Source organism: Azolla caroliniana, unplaced genomic scaffold (genome assembly GCF_043228905.1).
Source record: "Azolla caroliniana isolate FFs.n. ecotype wild unplaced genomic scaffold, voAzoCaro1.0.p SCAF_1, whole genome shotgun sequence".
Taxonomy (NCBI): domain Eukaryota; kingdom Viridiplantae; phylum Streptophyta; class Polypodiopsida; order Salviniales; family Salviniaceae; genus Azolla; species Azolla caroliniana.
The window spans coordinates 21,297,777-21,311,677 of NW_028230436.1; the positions used below are offsets into that span (position 1 = coordinate 21,297,777).

General features: G+C 37.2%; 1 protein-coding gene across 2 annotated transcripts; it reads left to right on the plus strand.

Annotated features, from left to right (window-relative positions):
• The first annotated feature begins 826 nt into the window (after positions 1 to 826).
• Positions 827 to 12,158, plus strand: LOC147869148 (uncharacterized). Of its 2 annotated transcripts, XM_087326820.1 has the most exons (15): positions 827 to 973; positions 1,978 to 2,133; positions 4,363 to 4,417; positions 4,501 to 4,608; positions 4,693 to 4,777; positions 5,757 to 5,814; positions 9,084 to 9,545; positions 9,633 to 9,683; positions 9,758 to 9,856; positions 9,928 to 10,038; positions 10,119 to 10,190; positions 10,286 to 10,402; positions 10,506 to 10,655; positions 11,204 to 11,304; positions 11,589 to 12,158. In XM_087326820.1, exons 1-15 carry the CDS (start codon positions 872 to 874, stop codon positions 11,899 to 11,901), a joined length of 2,040 nt encoding a protein of 679 aa, XP_087182946.1. In that variant the 5' UTR covers positions 827 to 871; the 3' UTR covers positions 11,902 to 12,158. The 2 variants fall into 2 exon arrangements, with proteins under 2 accessions (XP_087182946.1, XP_087182955.1); XM_087326829.1 differs by lacking the exon at positions 827 to 973 and having other exon boundaries at positions 2,065 to 2,133; positions 4,346 to 4,417.
• Positions 12,159 to 13,901: the final 1,743 nt, after the last annotated feature.

The window sequence follows — 13,901 nt, forward strand, 5'->3', positions numbered from 1 at the left end:
TCCTATTACTATAAATAGGAACATAGGCCCTAACGATCTGTTTCTCGACCGACTTAGCTGTCAGCTTATTCAACCGACTCTCCTTAGTCGACTCAGCTGTAGCTGTAACTTGAGGGGAAGAAGCGAAAGCAGACGTGAGAGGGAGACAGATGAAGCCTGAAAAGCCGAATCAGATGTGGAATTTGATTTCAGGATGGTTGAAGAAGTTAGAACGTTTGGGACGGCTGAAAAAGCCGAGGACGGATCGGACGAGAGGACAAGTGAAAGGAGAACGGCTACGTGTAGACTAACCAATTGCAAGGGGAGTGGTGGCCGAAAGAAAGAGGCAAAGCCAAAGCCAACCTAATGAGGGTGAGGTAGAGTTGTGGAGAAGAAGGCCAAGACTTGGGCTGAGATAGCCAAGGTCCAAATTGAAGACGAACTAGAGATAGCTGATTCAGACAAGAGAGGGAACGAATTGGAGATAGTCAATTCGGACAAGAGAGGGAAGGAATCAGAGACAACTGATTCAGACAAGAGTGGGAACAAATTGGAGATAGCCAATTTGGTCGAGAGGAATGATTCGGACAAGCCGAATCATACGAAGGCGAAGAGGATAAGGTGCCCATGCTAGAAAAGGAGCTGGCTACAAACGTGCATACACATACACACACACACACACACACACACATGCACATATGTACATATGTACATATATAGATACATATACATATAGATATTTTAGAATTTGGAAATTTCCGAAAGGGAAGACCAAGCACACAAACAAAATACATACACACGCAAAACAGTACACGCAGACGTACGCATCAAGCAAGGCAAGCAAGGCAAGCAAGCGCGCGCGCAAGAGGCAAAGAAGATCTCTGCAGCAGCCATGAACTTTTTGCCTCCTACGGAGATCCAAGACCTCATGGATGATGCAGACTATGCCGCTTCTCAGAAGAACGTCATCACAAGCTCGACAGGATTAACCTCCCAGGAAAGTGTTTTCTTCTTCTTCTTCTTCTTCTTCAGTGAATTATCTTTTTGGTTCTATTTCTCCATGTACTGCATACAGAAGTGTTTTCTTTCTTTAACGTGATTCTCTCTCTGTTTCTCTGCTTCTCTATTTTTCTTTCCTATTGCAATGCATATTATATATTAGGTTATGCTGATGGTGTTCTATATGACTGGATGATGTAGAATTCAATATCTACAGATCATGTGTCAAACTATCGCTTTCCAAGTCTATGCCATCATTTTCAGACCCATCCGATGAACTAGAAGAGCTTTGTGAGGGATCATCCTCATTATCACTGGCAACCAATGCATTGTCTTCATCCCTCAAATTTTTGATCTTTTTTCAGTCTTTATTTCTTCATGCTTCCGTACTTCCTTTGGTACCTGTATACTTTAATTATTCTGATCGTCTTCTTGATGATGGAGAATTTGGTGTGCTCTCAGGAAAATTGTACCTTTTCCTCTCATACTATATAAATGCTGAAGTGATTTCGGTCTTGTTTTTCTGCTTCTTTCTTGCTGATTCTAAATAGAAGAAATATCCCTAGATTATGCTAATGCTATGCTAATGCTATGCTAAGTACGACTGGGTATTCGAGATTTTCATCCTTTTTCTCTCATCGTATATGAATAAGTGATTCCATCTCTCCCCCTCTCGCTACAACTGAAGTGTGAAGATTCCCTAGTTTATATTTGGATGATTGCTTCTTCTACGATTTCAATTCGTTTTTTCAATAGTGAACTGTATACGGGATTTCTTCTGCCTTTCTGTTTCTTCCTTTCTTTTCCTTCACATGTAGCAAGAAAGATTCTTCAATTATGCTGATCTTATGATGACTTGCTGTTTCTTTGAATTTTCCTAGGATTAAATCGGGACTTTGGCTCCTTTTTTGTAAATACAATGGATTACATATTTTTATTGTGCTTTTTTTTTCTTCACCTCATCCTGATGCAAGCAAAATCTTCTGTGTTTGCTATTTACAGGGATTGAAAGCAAGACAAAATGAACCAAATTCTACAGAAGGTGAGGAGGTTGTCTTCATCAAAGATAATGTAGCCGTCCATCCAACACAGAATGCACAACAACGAATAAATGGAAGACTTTGCATATTGAAGCACAGATCTTCAGTGTCCTTGGTATGTAATCCATTGGTTCACAAAAATGTAGTGATGTCAACTTAACATCTTTTTGAATGGTGCTTATATCCATGGTCATTGGATCTCTTCTGAGTATGAATCTTTTGTTTGATTTCAACATTTTAATGTCGATGGATAGATTGATTTTATTATCGTCCGTTAAAGTAAAAAATGATATATGGAGCACATAGAGTTGGTTGGAAGAGGCTAGAGGGAGAATCATGTCGAGCGATTGTTGCACAATCCTGGATGCTAGGAAAAGAGGTATCCTCTTAAGTAGTAGCAAAATGCACTCTAAAAGGTACAAATTTCTTTGTTTAAGAAGATCGAACCCCAGATGAACAAGAACAAAGAAAGCAAGCCTATGCAACTAGAATAGGAACTTAAAATGCATAGCAAGTGATTACCTATGGGTCTGCCTCAAGGTTGAAAATCATGTTTTGGAATTGTAGAGGATATCCATGGAATAAAAGATTAGGATTAAGTGTTGTAGCTCGTGATGTAGATTTTATATTTCTCGTTGAATATACCTAATATTGATGCTTACATCATAAAATCTATGTGGCATTGTACTAGAAGTAATATTGGGTGAGTGTGAGTGGCATGTATTTATTGCAAGGGCTTGGAAAATTGCATACGCATATGTAAGTATGATGAGTACAACAGATATATGCGGGTTGAAGTAAACATTATATGAAAATAAAATCTATGTGGCATGTTGTTACATTCCTCGTTGAGAATCCAATTACTATAATTTGGATTGTGTGGCATGTTGTTACATTCCTCATTGACAATCCAATTACTATAATTTGGATTGTGTGGCATGTTGTTACATTCCTCTTAGAGAATCCAATGACTATAATTTGTATGAGCTAAGTCGTGATGATCTTTTTCTGATCTATATGTTAAAATTCTTGAAAGATTGGAAAAGTGTTGGTTATGGGAGATTTTAATGCTAGAGTTGGAACTTATCAAAATGTGGAAGTTGATGATAATCAGATTTTGATGGGTGACTTAGAAGATTGTACTATATCAGTTTATGGTAAGATTCTCATACGCATGCTTAAATGCGCAAACTTGCATATTCTCAATGATACTAATGCATTTTTGATGACAAATGTTTTGACATGTCTTCCAGCCCCAGGGGGAGGAAGTGTAGTTGACTATGTATTGGTGAAAGAATGTAATGCATCCATAGCAAATACATCTAGTATTGACCCATTGTCACTTGACTCAACCACAAACTCTTATACTTGCACATTGCAACCGAAAACTCGCACATTGACCAATGCAGAGTACAAAAGGGAAAGAGGTAAGCTAATCTATATGCGAATGAGGTTGAGGGTTATGTCATGAACCTCTCTCCCTTAGTAAATATGTGAATAAATTGGGAGCAATTGAAGGATGTCATTCTTAAGGTACTGTATCATTCCTCTCTCTGATACAGAGATGCATGCAAATCTACGAAAGAGTGGATCTCCAAATTGTGCCATTGCGATGTGAAATCAGAGGAACATTATTTTTTCGATTATACCATTTTCTATGAAATAAGAGGACATACTACTACCTTGTAAACAAGGCATTGGCCCACAAAGCAAGATAATGATATACGAACACAAATGATGCATGGGATTGTTCTTGCTAGAACTTAAGAGATGGAGGGAAGTTGTTTGATAATAATACATACAGAACAACTCAACAACAAACTAGCATCACAAACATTCCTTACCTTTACCACTCGTTCTCATGCTACGAGTCAATCAAGGGCTACAAAAGTAGAAGGAAGTTCTCAATCACAACATTCAAAAAATGACCCCTTAGCCTTGTCATTTACGCTGAAAATGCTTCCTTCAAATTGGTGACATCTCCATCTTGGAGATCTTTTGAAGGCATAATTTTTAGCCCATCTAAGATCAAAATGTTAAATGCTCTGCTAACAAGATTATAATCTCTTGTTCAGTCTCATAGGTCACTTTAGCCTCTTAAAAGATACTAATGTATTTCTTTCTCGCTCTTGCTTTCATGGGTTTCAGGAATTACTTCAGACTTTTTGGCCTTATATTCAAATATAATTTTGAGCCATTTTTTGGCTTCCCTTTGAAATCTGTTTTGTTTGTTGTCTCTTATTTTGTGCATGACAAATGAGTTTTATAAATTTGATTCATAAGATAAATTAAATTTGAAAATCTGAATTTATGTTTCTTATCTGTAGAAATTGTGCTTTTCTAGACATGGATACCTTATGCCCAAAGAAATGATGGAGAGTCTGATTCAACTAAGAATGGTAAGCATGATAGACTACTCTAATAAGAATCAAGAAAAATATTTTCGAGATTTCACCTATGGTGTTTTGTGGTTATTTTACAGATAGGCTTTTGTACACAATTCGGGGAATGCCTCTTTCAAAAGTAAGGTCAATAAGAAGGAATGCTCCACCTCTAGGATGGCAATATATAATTATTGTGCTTACAAGTGGTATGTACATTTTCTGTACTCACTTTGATCCATTATAGATGCTTTATTGAATTATATCTATTCATCTGTACCTATATTGGTTAGGTCTGGCATTTCCTCCATTATACTTCCACAATGGTGGCATCAAAGAGTTTTTGGCTACTTTGAAAGAATTTGTTCACATTGTCAGGTAATGAGGTTCTTCTTTACAGTTTGAAAAGTAGTCAAGTTAATTATTTGCTCTGCTGTCATGCAATTTGGTTAATTTTCAAGTTATATGCTTGCGTAGAAATGATTTCAAGTTTTGGTTCAGTACGTATTTGGTCTAGTTAAGCAGTTTGCATTGTTAAGAGTAGAGTAGAGTTAGATACAGCCAAGCAGCCTATGCTCGTATAAATGATCAAGTAGTCTCATTGTTAAAGTTTGCATTGGGCTTCTACTTTATTTTCGATATTGTGAAGAGGTTCATTATATGGTACCGACAGATTGTGTAATGTACCAGCTGTCTAAATGTTAGTCATTATACGAATCGTACACTTATAAAGCAATAAAATGTGCGAAAGCTATTAGGAAGTAAGAGTAGAGTAGAGTTACATACAGCCAAGCAGCCTATGCTCTTATAGTAGGAACAAAATGAGTTATATCTACAAACAAGCTAGAATAGCCAATTTATAGAAATTGGGGATGTTGTAAATAAAGTTATTGTTTCCTCTACCAAACAGTTAAAGTCAAGCTTTTGATAAACATAGAGTTGTAAAAACAAATCTGGGAAAACTGGAGATAGGTGGATATTCATAAGCATACATAGAGAGAATCTGCAGTGGCATGAAGAGGAGATACACACAAACAGTCAGATGCATTTTATCATTCCATATGGCCATTATGGGGTTTTATTCACAGACTGCTGATGGAAATACCAGTATCCAAGGTCAGGGAGACAACATCTCTCAATAAGATGATGCCACCTATTGTAGTGCATGATTGCGAACTCTTTTCAAAATCATAAGATAATGTTATGTTGATGTGTTATACTTGTACTGTTTTCAAAAGATCTTGGATTGGAGCCAGTGTTTAATGGTTAAGCTTTGTAAGATTTTTGCTGTGTTTATGTCTTTCTTATTGTTTAACATATTCATAGGTGTGACAGATTTATGGGCTTCTCTTTGTAGGTCTGCAGAAGATGCAAATTTGTTTCTAGTAAATGATATCAGCCAAGACCCATTACAGGTACTTTCAGAGCTAAGTTAAAATATAAGGGATAGACATGCAATACCACTATAAAGGATTAGACTGAAAAGAAAATATTAAGATGGAAAGAACGAAAAAGATGAAAAATACTAAAACCTAAAGAGAAAGAAAGAAAGAAAGATATATTAATGTCTTTTAAGAGGCCAAAATGGCCTATAAGACCAAACAAGAGATTACATCTTAAAGTGTTGTCTCATCTTTGAGAACACCAAATCAAAATAGATTAAGTATTACTCAGTAAAGATAAAAGTAAATAAGATAAAAACAGACGAGGGAATCTGGTTTTCCAAACAAGAGATTACATCTTAAGTGTTGTCTTATCTTTGAGAACACCAAATCAAAATAGATTAAGTATTACTCAGTAAAGATAAAAGTAAATAAGATAAAAACAGACGAGGGAATCTGGTTTTTAGCATGTGTGAGATTCTCAAGTTAGATATATTGTAATTTTTGTCTTTGAAAGATCTCTAGCATAGGTCGATCCAGAATGGAGATGTCTCCGAAGCGAGGGAAGCACCTGCGATGGCGGGAGATAATGACATTTATCTGTCGATGACAAGGGTGCTGCGGGCATGGTCCATGGGGCCGGGGCCTATGTGCACGACAAATTACTATTGGCTGATCTATTGTAACCCCTATGTTATGTCCTAGTCGGGAGCCATTTGTGTATCCCTTGATTGACTTGTAGCATTACTAGGAGTGATGGGGCTAAAGAAAGTTCTGATTGTCCTTTGTGGATGAGCTTGTGTGGCTGTATTATTGTCCTTCAACAACTTTTCCCTATGTCTCTTGAGTTCTAGCAAGAAAAGTCCTAGGCACTGTTGGTCCTCATATTCCATTAACTTGCGTAGTGGGCCAAAGCCTTGTTTAAAGAGGCAATGTTATCGCCCTCTGATTTCATAGAAGACACTATAGTGACAAACATAGTGTTCTTTGGATTCCACTCGATGACACAATTGGCAAATTCTTTCTTCTACAGGTATGCGTGTATATCTGCCTACCTCAATCTGTAACTGATGTGATGAAGTTCTCAGCTGCCCTATCACACTACCCAGTGCATAGGATAGATGTATGTCCATATAAGGTGGCCTGATGATGAATCCATCCTCTGATGTGTGTAAGAAAGAAGTGTGTCTTTAGTGGGCCATCTTCGTACCAAGTGAAATTTTGGGGTTGATCCATGTTATCTTGTTTTTCAAGTTATTTAAGGGAGAAGGATACATTAACGTCATTTAAGAGACCGAACAAGAGATTGCACCTATGAATGTTATCTCATCTTTGAGAAACTACGAACCAAAATAAACAAATGTAATTAAACAAAAAGTGAATTGAAATAGGCTTCTAGGATATGTTATTGAATCTTATCATTTGTCAATGTAAGATATTCAAATCAGATATATTGTAATTTTTGTCTTCAAAAGATTTCTACCATAGGTTGATCTAGAATGGAGAGGTCTCAAAGCGAGGGAAGCACCTACGATCGCAGGAGATAGTGGCCTCATTTTGTCTTTGACAAAGGTGATCCTATCATGGTCCACAAGGCCGAGGCTTACATGTATGACAAACTGCTATTTGTTCGATCTATTGTAAACCCTTTGCAATGTCCTGGTCAGGAGCCCATTTATGTTAGCCCTTGATTGACTTGTAGCATGAGTAGTAGTAATGGGCCTACAGAAAGTTGTGATTGTTCTTTGTTGATTAGCTTGTGTGGCTGTTTTGATGGCATAAGTGCCAACTTTGTGTACCTTCCTCTAGGGAGTTGCCAAAGCCGTTCAACATTGGTCAATGATCAGAAAAATACCACGTTGATTATTGGCATTGTGCTCGTATTTCCTCAGATTATATCATTGGGCACCTATGCTTTGCTCTTTATCATGCGGGCAAACATTGTGACTGAAGGTCTCTCAAAATATTTCCTGTTATTTGCCTTGTTAAGACTCGATCCCCAAGTTTCTGATACATAGAAGAGTTGGTGTGACAAGTGTATCAAACAGCCACGATTTAGTCTGTGGCTCGTAGAACTGCAAATGGACACATTGTCTCTCAAAAACACCAAGGGCCGCATATCCGCGTGAAAGTTGAGCACAAGCAGCCTTCTGTAAGGAGAACTGAGACGCTGTGGATGTTTGATACATGAGCCAAGCACATGGTACAGTGTCAAAGGCCTTTGGAAATTTCATAAAGCAGCAATAAATGATCTTATTATGGGCTCTACCCTCGTCGATAAGGCTTTGGAGGGTCAGCATGTGATCCAAATTTTGAACCCCTTCCAAAAGCCTGCCTGTCCAGCTGAATGGCAGCCATTTCTCTCTGCCCATGTACACAATTCTTACTCTAGCATTGAGCCAAATACTAAAAGCCTAGTAATTGCCAATCATGATTCTCCTATAATTGCTCAGCATCATGGGGTCTCCATCTCAGGCACAATTGTATCTTCTGTCCAGTTCAATGGAAACCTTCACACATAGCTCTATAAAGATGTATGCTAGCAATGGCATCAAGCTGTCCTGTGCATTGATAAAGTGCTCAGTAACCAATACACTATGATCTTGGGCCTTCCCAAATTGCAACCGGTCAATGGCGTTTCTTACATTTTGTGGAGTAAAAAAGGTGAATTCTTACTGGATGTCAAGCATAGTTTTTTGTTCATCCTAATAGTACTTATTCCTTACAGTGGCAAATCTCATGATATCATCATGTAATGGTAGATATGGCGATCTCTAAGAGATGCAAACTTGAGTAGGCAAGGTGGAAAGTAGAAAATTGCAATGTATTGTTCCCTAAGGTTTCTCTTTCAATTTTGTATACACATATAATGTGCATCTACATCCTTATGCACAAAATGCACTCTATCATGGAGCTCCTCTGGAGAGCCTCTAGAGGAATACTAGTAATTAAAAGATTCCTAGTATTTGTGGTCAGGGATACATACCGATTCCCATCTATATTCTTGTACATGAGAGTCTACCAGCGCTGTCTGTATACATAGCAATATCTGTGTTCTTGAAGGTATCTTCATTTTTAAAAAACTGGACATTTGTCACTACAGATCTGTTGCAATTGTGTTTCTCTTCTTCTCTACATCATGTAGCTACACTCATGAATCTAGTTCAGCAAAATTTGAGAAATTAAAAGCTGGGGGTTAGACTCCTTACGACTCTTTTAATAGTCTAGTTGGTGGTGGCTTGAATTTAGGGATCTTGAGTATTTAGAACAGTTTGTTTACAATCTTTTTTGACATTCTGCAGCGGAGTCTTACATCACTGGAACTGAGAGATGTTATTTCTACAGCAGCTCTTCCAAGTCAAGAGCAAAATATTTCTCAAGAATCCATGGTTGGAGACCAAAGTTTACCTGAAGCTTCTCATTCAAATGAAGTAAATTCCTTTGTTAAAAACGATGAATCCAGTGTTGTCATTGCTGATGTCTCACGTCGGCAACACCAACGGAGAGTTCATGATCCAGCTCATGATATCTCAATTCAAGTTCTTGAAAAGTTCTCATTGGTTACAAAGTTTGCTCGAGACACGACTGCACAATTGTTTGGAGAAAGTCGACTTCTTGGAGGAAGTAATAGCCTGGAATATTTAGATCCTTCATATAAAGTCAAGAAACAAGAGGAAAGAAAGATGCCACTTAAGGAACCAAGCATGCCCCTCGCTGATGGCCTGTCTGTCAATCCAATTATGGATACGTTTGATGTTTCAGATGTATATTTGAAATCTATTTTCTACGTGGGATTTCTTTTAGTTTTTCAAGGAATTTGCAGTTCATGACCTTACTTATGATATTAACAGGTTAAAAATGCATCTGTTTCTCATCATGTCTCTCCACTGAGCACTGAAGAGGTGTATTGGTTGTGTTATTTATATATTTGGCATTGTTTTGACAGTTTCCTAATCATTTGTAGCTTTGTATGCAGTGGTTAGGTTTCTTCGATAATGAAGGAAAGATAATGAAATCACAAGAATTAAGAGAGCACATCTTTTATGGCGGTATTCAGCATGATTTGCGTAGCAAGGTTGTATTATCACATCTGCTTTTGTAAGAAATATTGCTTTACTGCATTTTATAATATGTCTACTATAACAGGTGTGGATGTTCTTGCTTGGTTTTTATCCTTATAACTCAACCCATAGAGATAGAGAAGCTCTTCAGTTCAGAAAACGTGAAGAGTACATGATTTTGAAGGCACAGTGGCAGGTTTGAGCTATCATGTTTGGAATCCTACGTTGTGCCATTGTCCCAGAAAGAAGTGAATTTATATGTTTTTCTTTGAATAGACAATATTGGAAGATCAAGCGAAGCGTTTTACAAAATTTCGTGAACGCAGAAGTCGGATTGAGAAAGATGTGGTATGATTCTTTTAGCACTTCGAAATGTTAGTACACTCAATAGTAAGATCTTTGAGTCTATCATTTGTTTTTATTAATAATCTGTATTGGAACAGGTTCGGACAGACCGTGATATTCCATTTTATGCAGGTGATGATAATCTAAATGTGATTATTCTTAGAGATATACTCATGACATATTCATTCTATAACTTCGATTTGGGCTACTGTCAGGTAAACATAGCCAAAGATATTGTACAAGAAATGTTATATGTTCTGTTTTCCTACTATTTATCATCATAATTGAGTTTTGGTTTATCCTATGCATTTTTCACAGGGTATGAGTGATTTTCTTTCTCCAATCCTCTATGTTATAAAGGATGAATCCGATTCATTCTGGTGTTTTGCTTCTTTGATGGAGCATATGGGCCCAAATTTCCATCGCGATCAAAACGGCATGCATTCACAGTTGCTTGCCCTCTCAAAGGTTTGATACTACACATAAGAAAGAAAGTAATCCAAAATTTTCTTATCTTAAATGCTTATGAGTAGGCTCTAATAGAACTATTTTAAAGGTTTGATAGAAGGCATCAATAGAACATTTTCGTATCTGAAAGGCTTATTCAGTTGGCACTAATAAAACTGTCTTAATTTTAAAAGGCTTCTCCAGTTTTAAGCTTGTGTGTGCATCCTGGAAGGGTTTAGTATGTAGGCACTGATGTTTTCTCCTGTTTGATGAAACCCCAAGCTGTGGCATTCGCTAGTTGACGACCTTTTGGGCAGACATTTGTTTGTGGTCTTTAAACGTATTAAGATGCCATACACTGTTGTATATATAGGTATCTCTTTCATTTTGCTTAAGAATAATATATACACTTGTGCATATCACATCATCTTTTGTTGTGCATGTGGTATATGTTGTATGATTACAATCAAAATTTCTTTGTTATAAATGGGGAAGTAAATGGGTATTAAATGCTCTCTTTTCATTGACAGAGTGTATAGGACATTAACATAATGCTTCTGCATGTGCAGCTGGTGGAATTGCTTGATCATCCATTACATGTCTATCTCAAACAAGCTGATTGTTTAAACTACTTTTTCTGTTTCCGATGGCTTCTAATTCAGTTTAAAAGGTCAGAGCTTGCTCATAATATGTTTTGTTATGTGTTTCAGTCACTACTTCAACTGGATGGGTGTATCTAAATGTAATTGTGTTTACACTTGCACTGGAGATGGTAGTCTGGTGTTTAAACTTGCACTTGTGATGGTAGACCTTAATAGATTGTTCAGCAATCGATCATAGACTTGCTTATGCTGATGGGAGATTATAATGGTTAATTCAGGAATGCTAGGTTTTATACAAATGCTAGGTTACTGCACTTAAATGTGTACAAACGCTGAATTCTTCTTTTTTCAGGGAATTTGTGTATGAAGATGTCATTTCTCTATGGGAAAGGCTATGGACAAACCATCTCACAGAGCATTTTCACTTATATATGTGTGTGTCCTTGCTGAAAATGTATAAGAAAAAAGTCATCGATGAAGAGATGGATTTTGACACACTGTTGAAATTCATAAATGAGCTTAGTGGCCATATTGACCTTGAAAGAGCAATGAGGGATGCTGAAGCTCTCTTTCACTTGGCTGGTGATTTGGGTATTGCTTGTATACCTCCAGGGACTCCGCCAACTCTTCAGACTCCTAACAGTGGTAGCCTTTTGTGGACATAAGCAATTTATTTGTCATTCCAATGTTGATGTGGCCTCTGCTACCTGTATATTTTAAAAAGTTCAGTTCTCTGTCCATATTTTTACTTCTCTGAATTGGTGCGTCTTAAATGAGCTCAGTGGCCTTATGGACCTTCAAAGAGCATTGAGGGATGCTGAAGCTCTCTTTCACTTGGCTGCTTGGGTATTTCTTGCATACCTTTCAGACTCCTAACAGTGATAACCTTTTGTGAACATAAGCAATTTGTTTTTAATTCCAATGTTGAGTTTGGCTTCTATGCCAAAGAGTTTAGTTATACATCCATATATTGATAAGTCTTAATATGCCATAAACTAGAACAATCTCTGTTGTGATGTTAATGCTAGATAGCCGTATGGAGTCAATATATATGTTTGTTTAATGCTTGAGCTTTCTAGTGCAGCAAATGATTATTACAACAATTTTAGGGCTTGATTAGTTTTAGGAAATTATAAAATCCAAAAGGGCTAACTTGTTGATCGGAAATCAGCATTTGATTTGTTTTTAGAGGAAAGGAAGCCAGAAAGGCTAGACAGCTGTAAAGCCAGGGGAACAACAATAATAATAAAATTACATTACCTTTTTTAGGGGACATGCAAAGCCTTACTATGTTGCTTTTTGGGAGGTAAGCTTATTTTTTCTCATTGGTAACTGAATTTTGTCTGAGACTAACTGATTTTGTTCTGGAGTAATATGGAGTTATGCTTAACACCCCCTTAATTGTGGACCAAATAGTATAATTCCTATAATAAGAAATCTGGAGATATTTCCAACCTGCTTTACATTCTCAATTTTAATTATATTCCCCCAAATGCACTGTAGACAAATTCAGTATAATTATATATGTAAAAGATTGAAAACCAATCCGAGGTGGAAGAGATACAAATGAAAGATATCTTCATAGGGGTTCTGTCCTAGTTTCTTAGTGCATACTCCCTCGGGTAACTATGTTGTAGCTCTCATGGTTTTGAGTCCTCATTGACCCTCTCTTTTTGGTGACCTAGTCTCCTTGGTTAATGTTCTTCCTCCTTTTGAGTCTTGATGATTGTTGCCAATTGTGATATTGCAAAATATCCACCCAGCTCGCTCTCATTTGTGGCAGCTTGATCACTTTCGATTCCGATTCGCTTTTCTTTGGGTCACTTTCTCTTTCCCCATATGCTTACCTTTCTATTCTCCACATCTTATTCTTCAGCATTTTTTCCTTCCAATTCACATTCCTTTGATACAAAGTATTGTTGAGAAACAAGCTCAACAAAAGCATATGATGCATATTGGTAAGTGAGATCTCCTATAGTAGCTATTAGGAAATTAGCTATTAGTGGACATATAAGTAAAACAGCTATTTAGCTACTCACACCTATTTAGCTATTCGCAGCTATTTAGCTATTCGCAGCTATTTAGCTAGTCATAGCTATTTAGCTACTCACGGCTAATTAGCTGCATATATAAGTCACTTATATACTTAGGTAAAAAGGTAATGAGAGAAGTTGTAAGAGAAGAAGAAAACTGACGAGAGAGGTTTCTCTGCGTGTAATAAAATAGAAGCTTTTGATTTTGCTACAAAGGTAGTCTCCTTCCCCCTTCCTTTTCTGTCTTGAGCACATTAAACGATCCAGCACATCATGATCCGCTGTGCACAAAGAAGAGCCAGAGCGCCTTTGTAACATGGTATCAGAGCAGAGTTGCTCGTAAAGAGGAACAATACAAATATGAGAAGTTTGGTTTTGGTTGTTGGTCTGAATTAGAGAGTTGCCTGTGAAGTTAATCATAGCAAAAGCCCTAATTTGAAAGAGAGAATGGCTGCTAAGAATGGAAGCCAAATAGTCACAGAAAAGTTGGACAAAAACAATTTCCCTGCGTGGAAATTCAGAATGACAAATTTCCTAATGGGAAAAGGATATTGGGATTACATTGAAGGAGACCTAGAAGAGGCTCCAGAGATCCTTGAAGAAAATGCAATGGTACACAGATTAAAGCATTT

Bases quoted from the DNA above. Each gene is read 5' to 3' on its own strand.
- LOC147869148 (XM_087326820.1), top strand. From the start codon at position 872: ATGAACTTTTTGCCTCCTACGGAGATCCAAGACCTCATGGATGATGCA. The intron at 974-1,977 runs CAGGAAAGTGTT...GTTTGCTATTTA, and splicing joins GCTCGACAGGATTAACCTCC to CAGGGATTGAAAGCAAGACA. The intron at 4,418-4,500 runs GTAAGCATGATA...GTTATTTTACAG, and splicing joins GTCTGATTCAACTAAGAATG to ATAGGCTTTTGTACACAATT.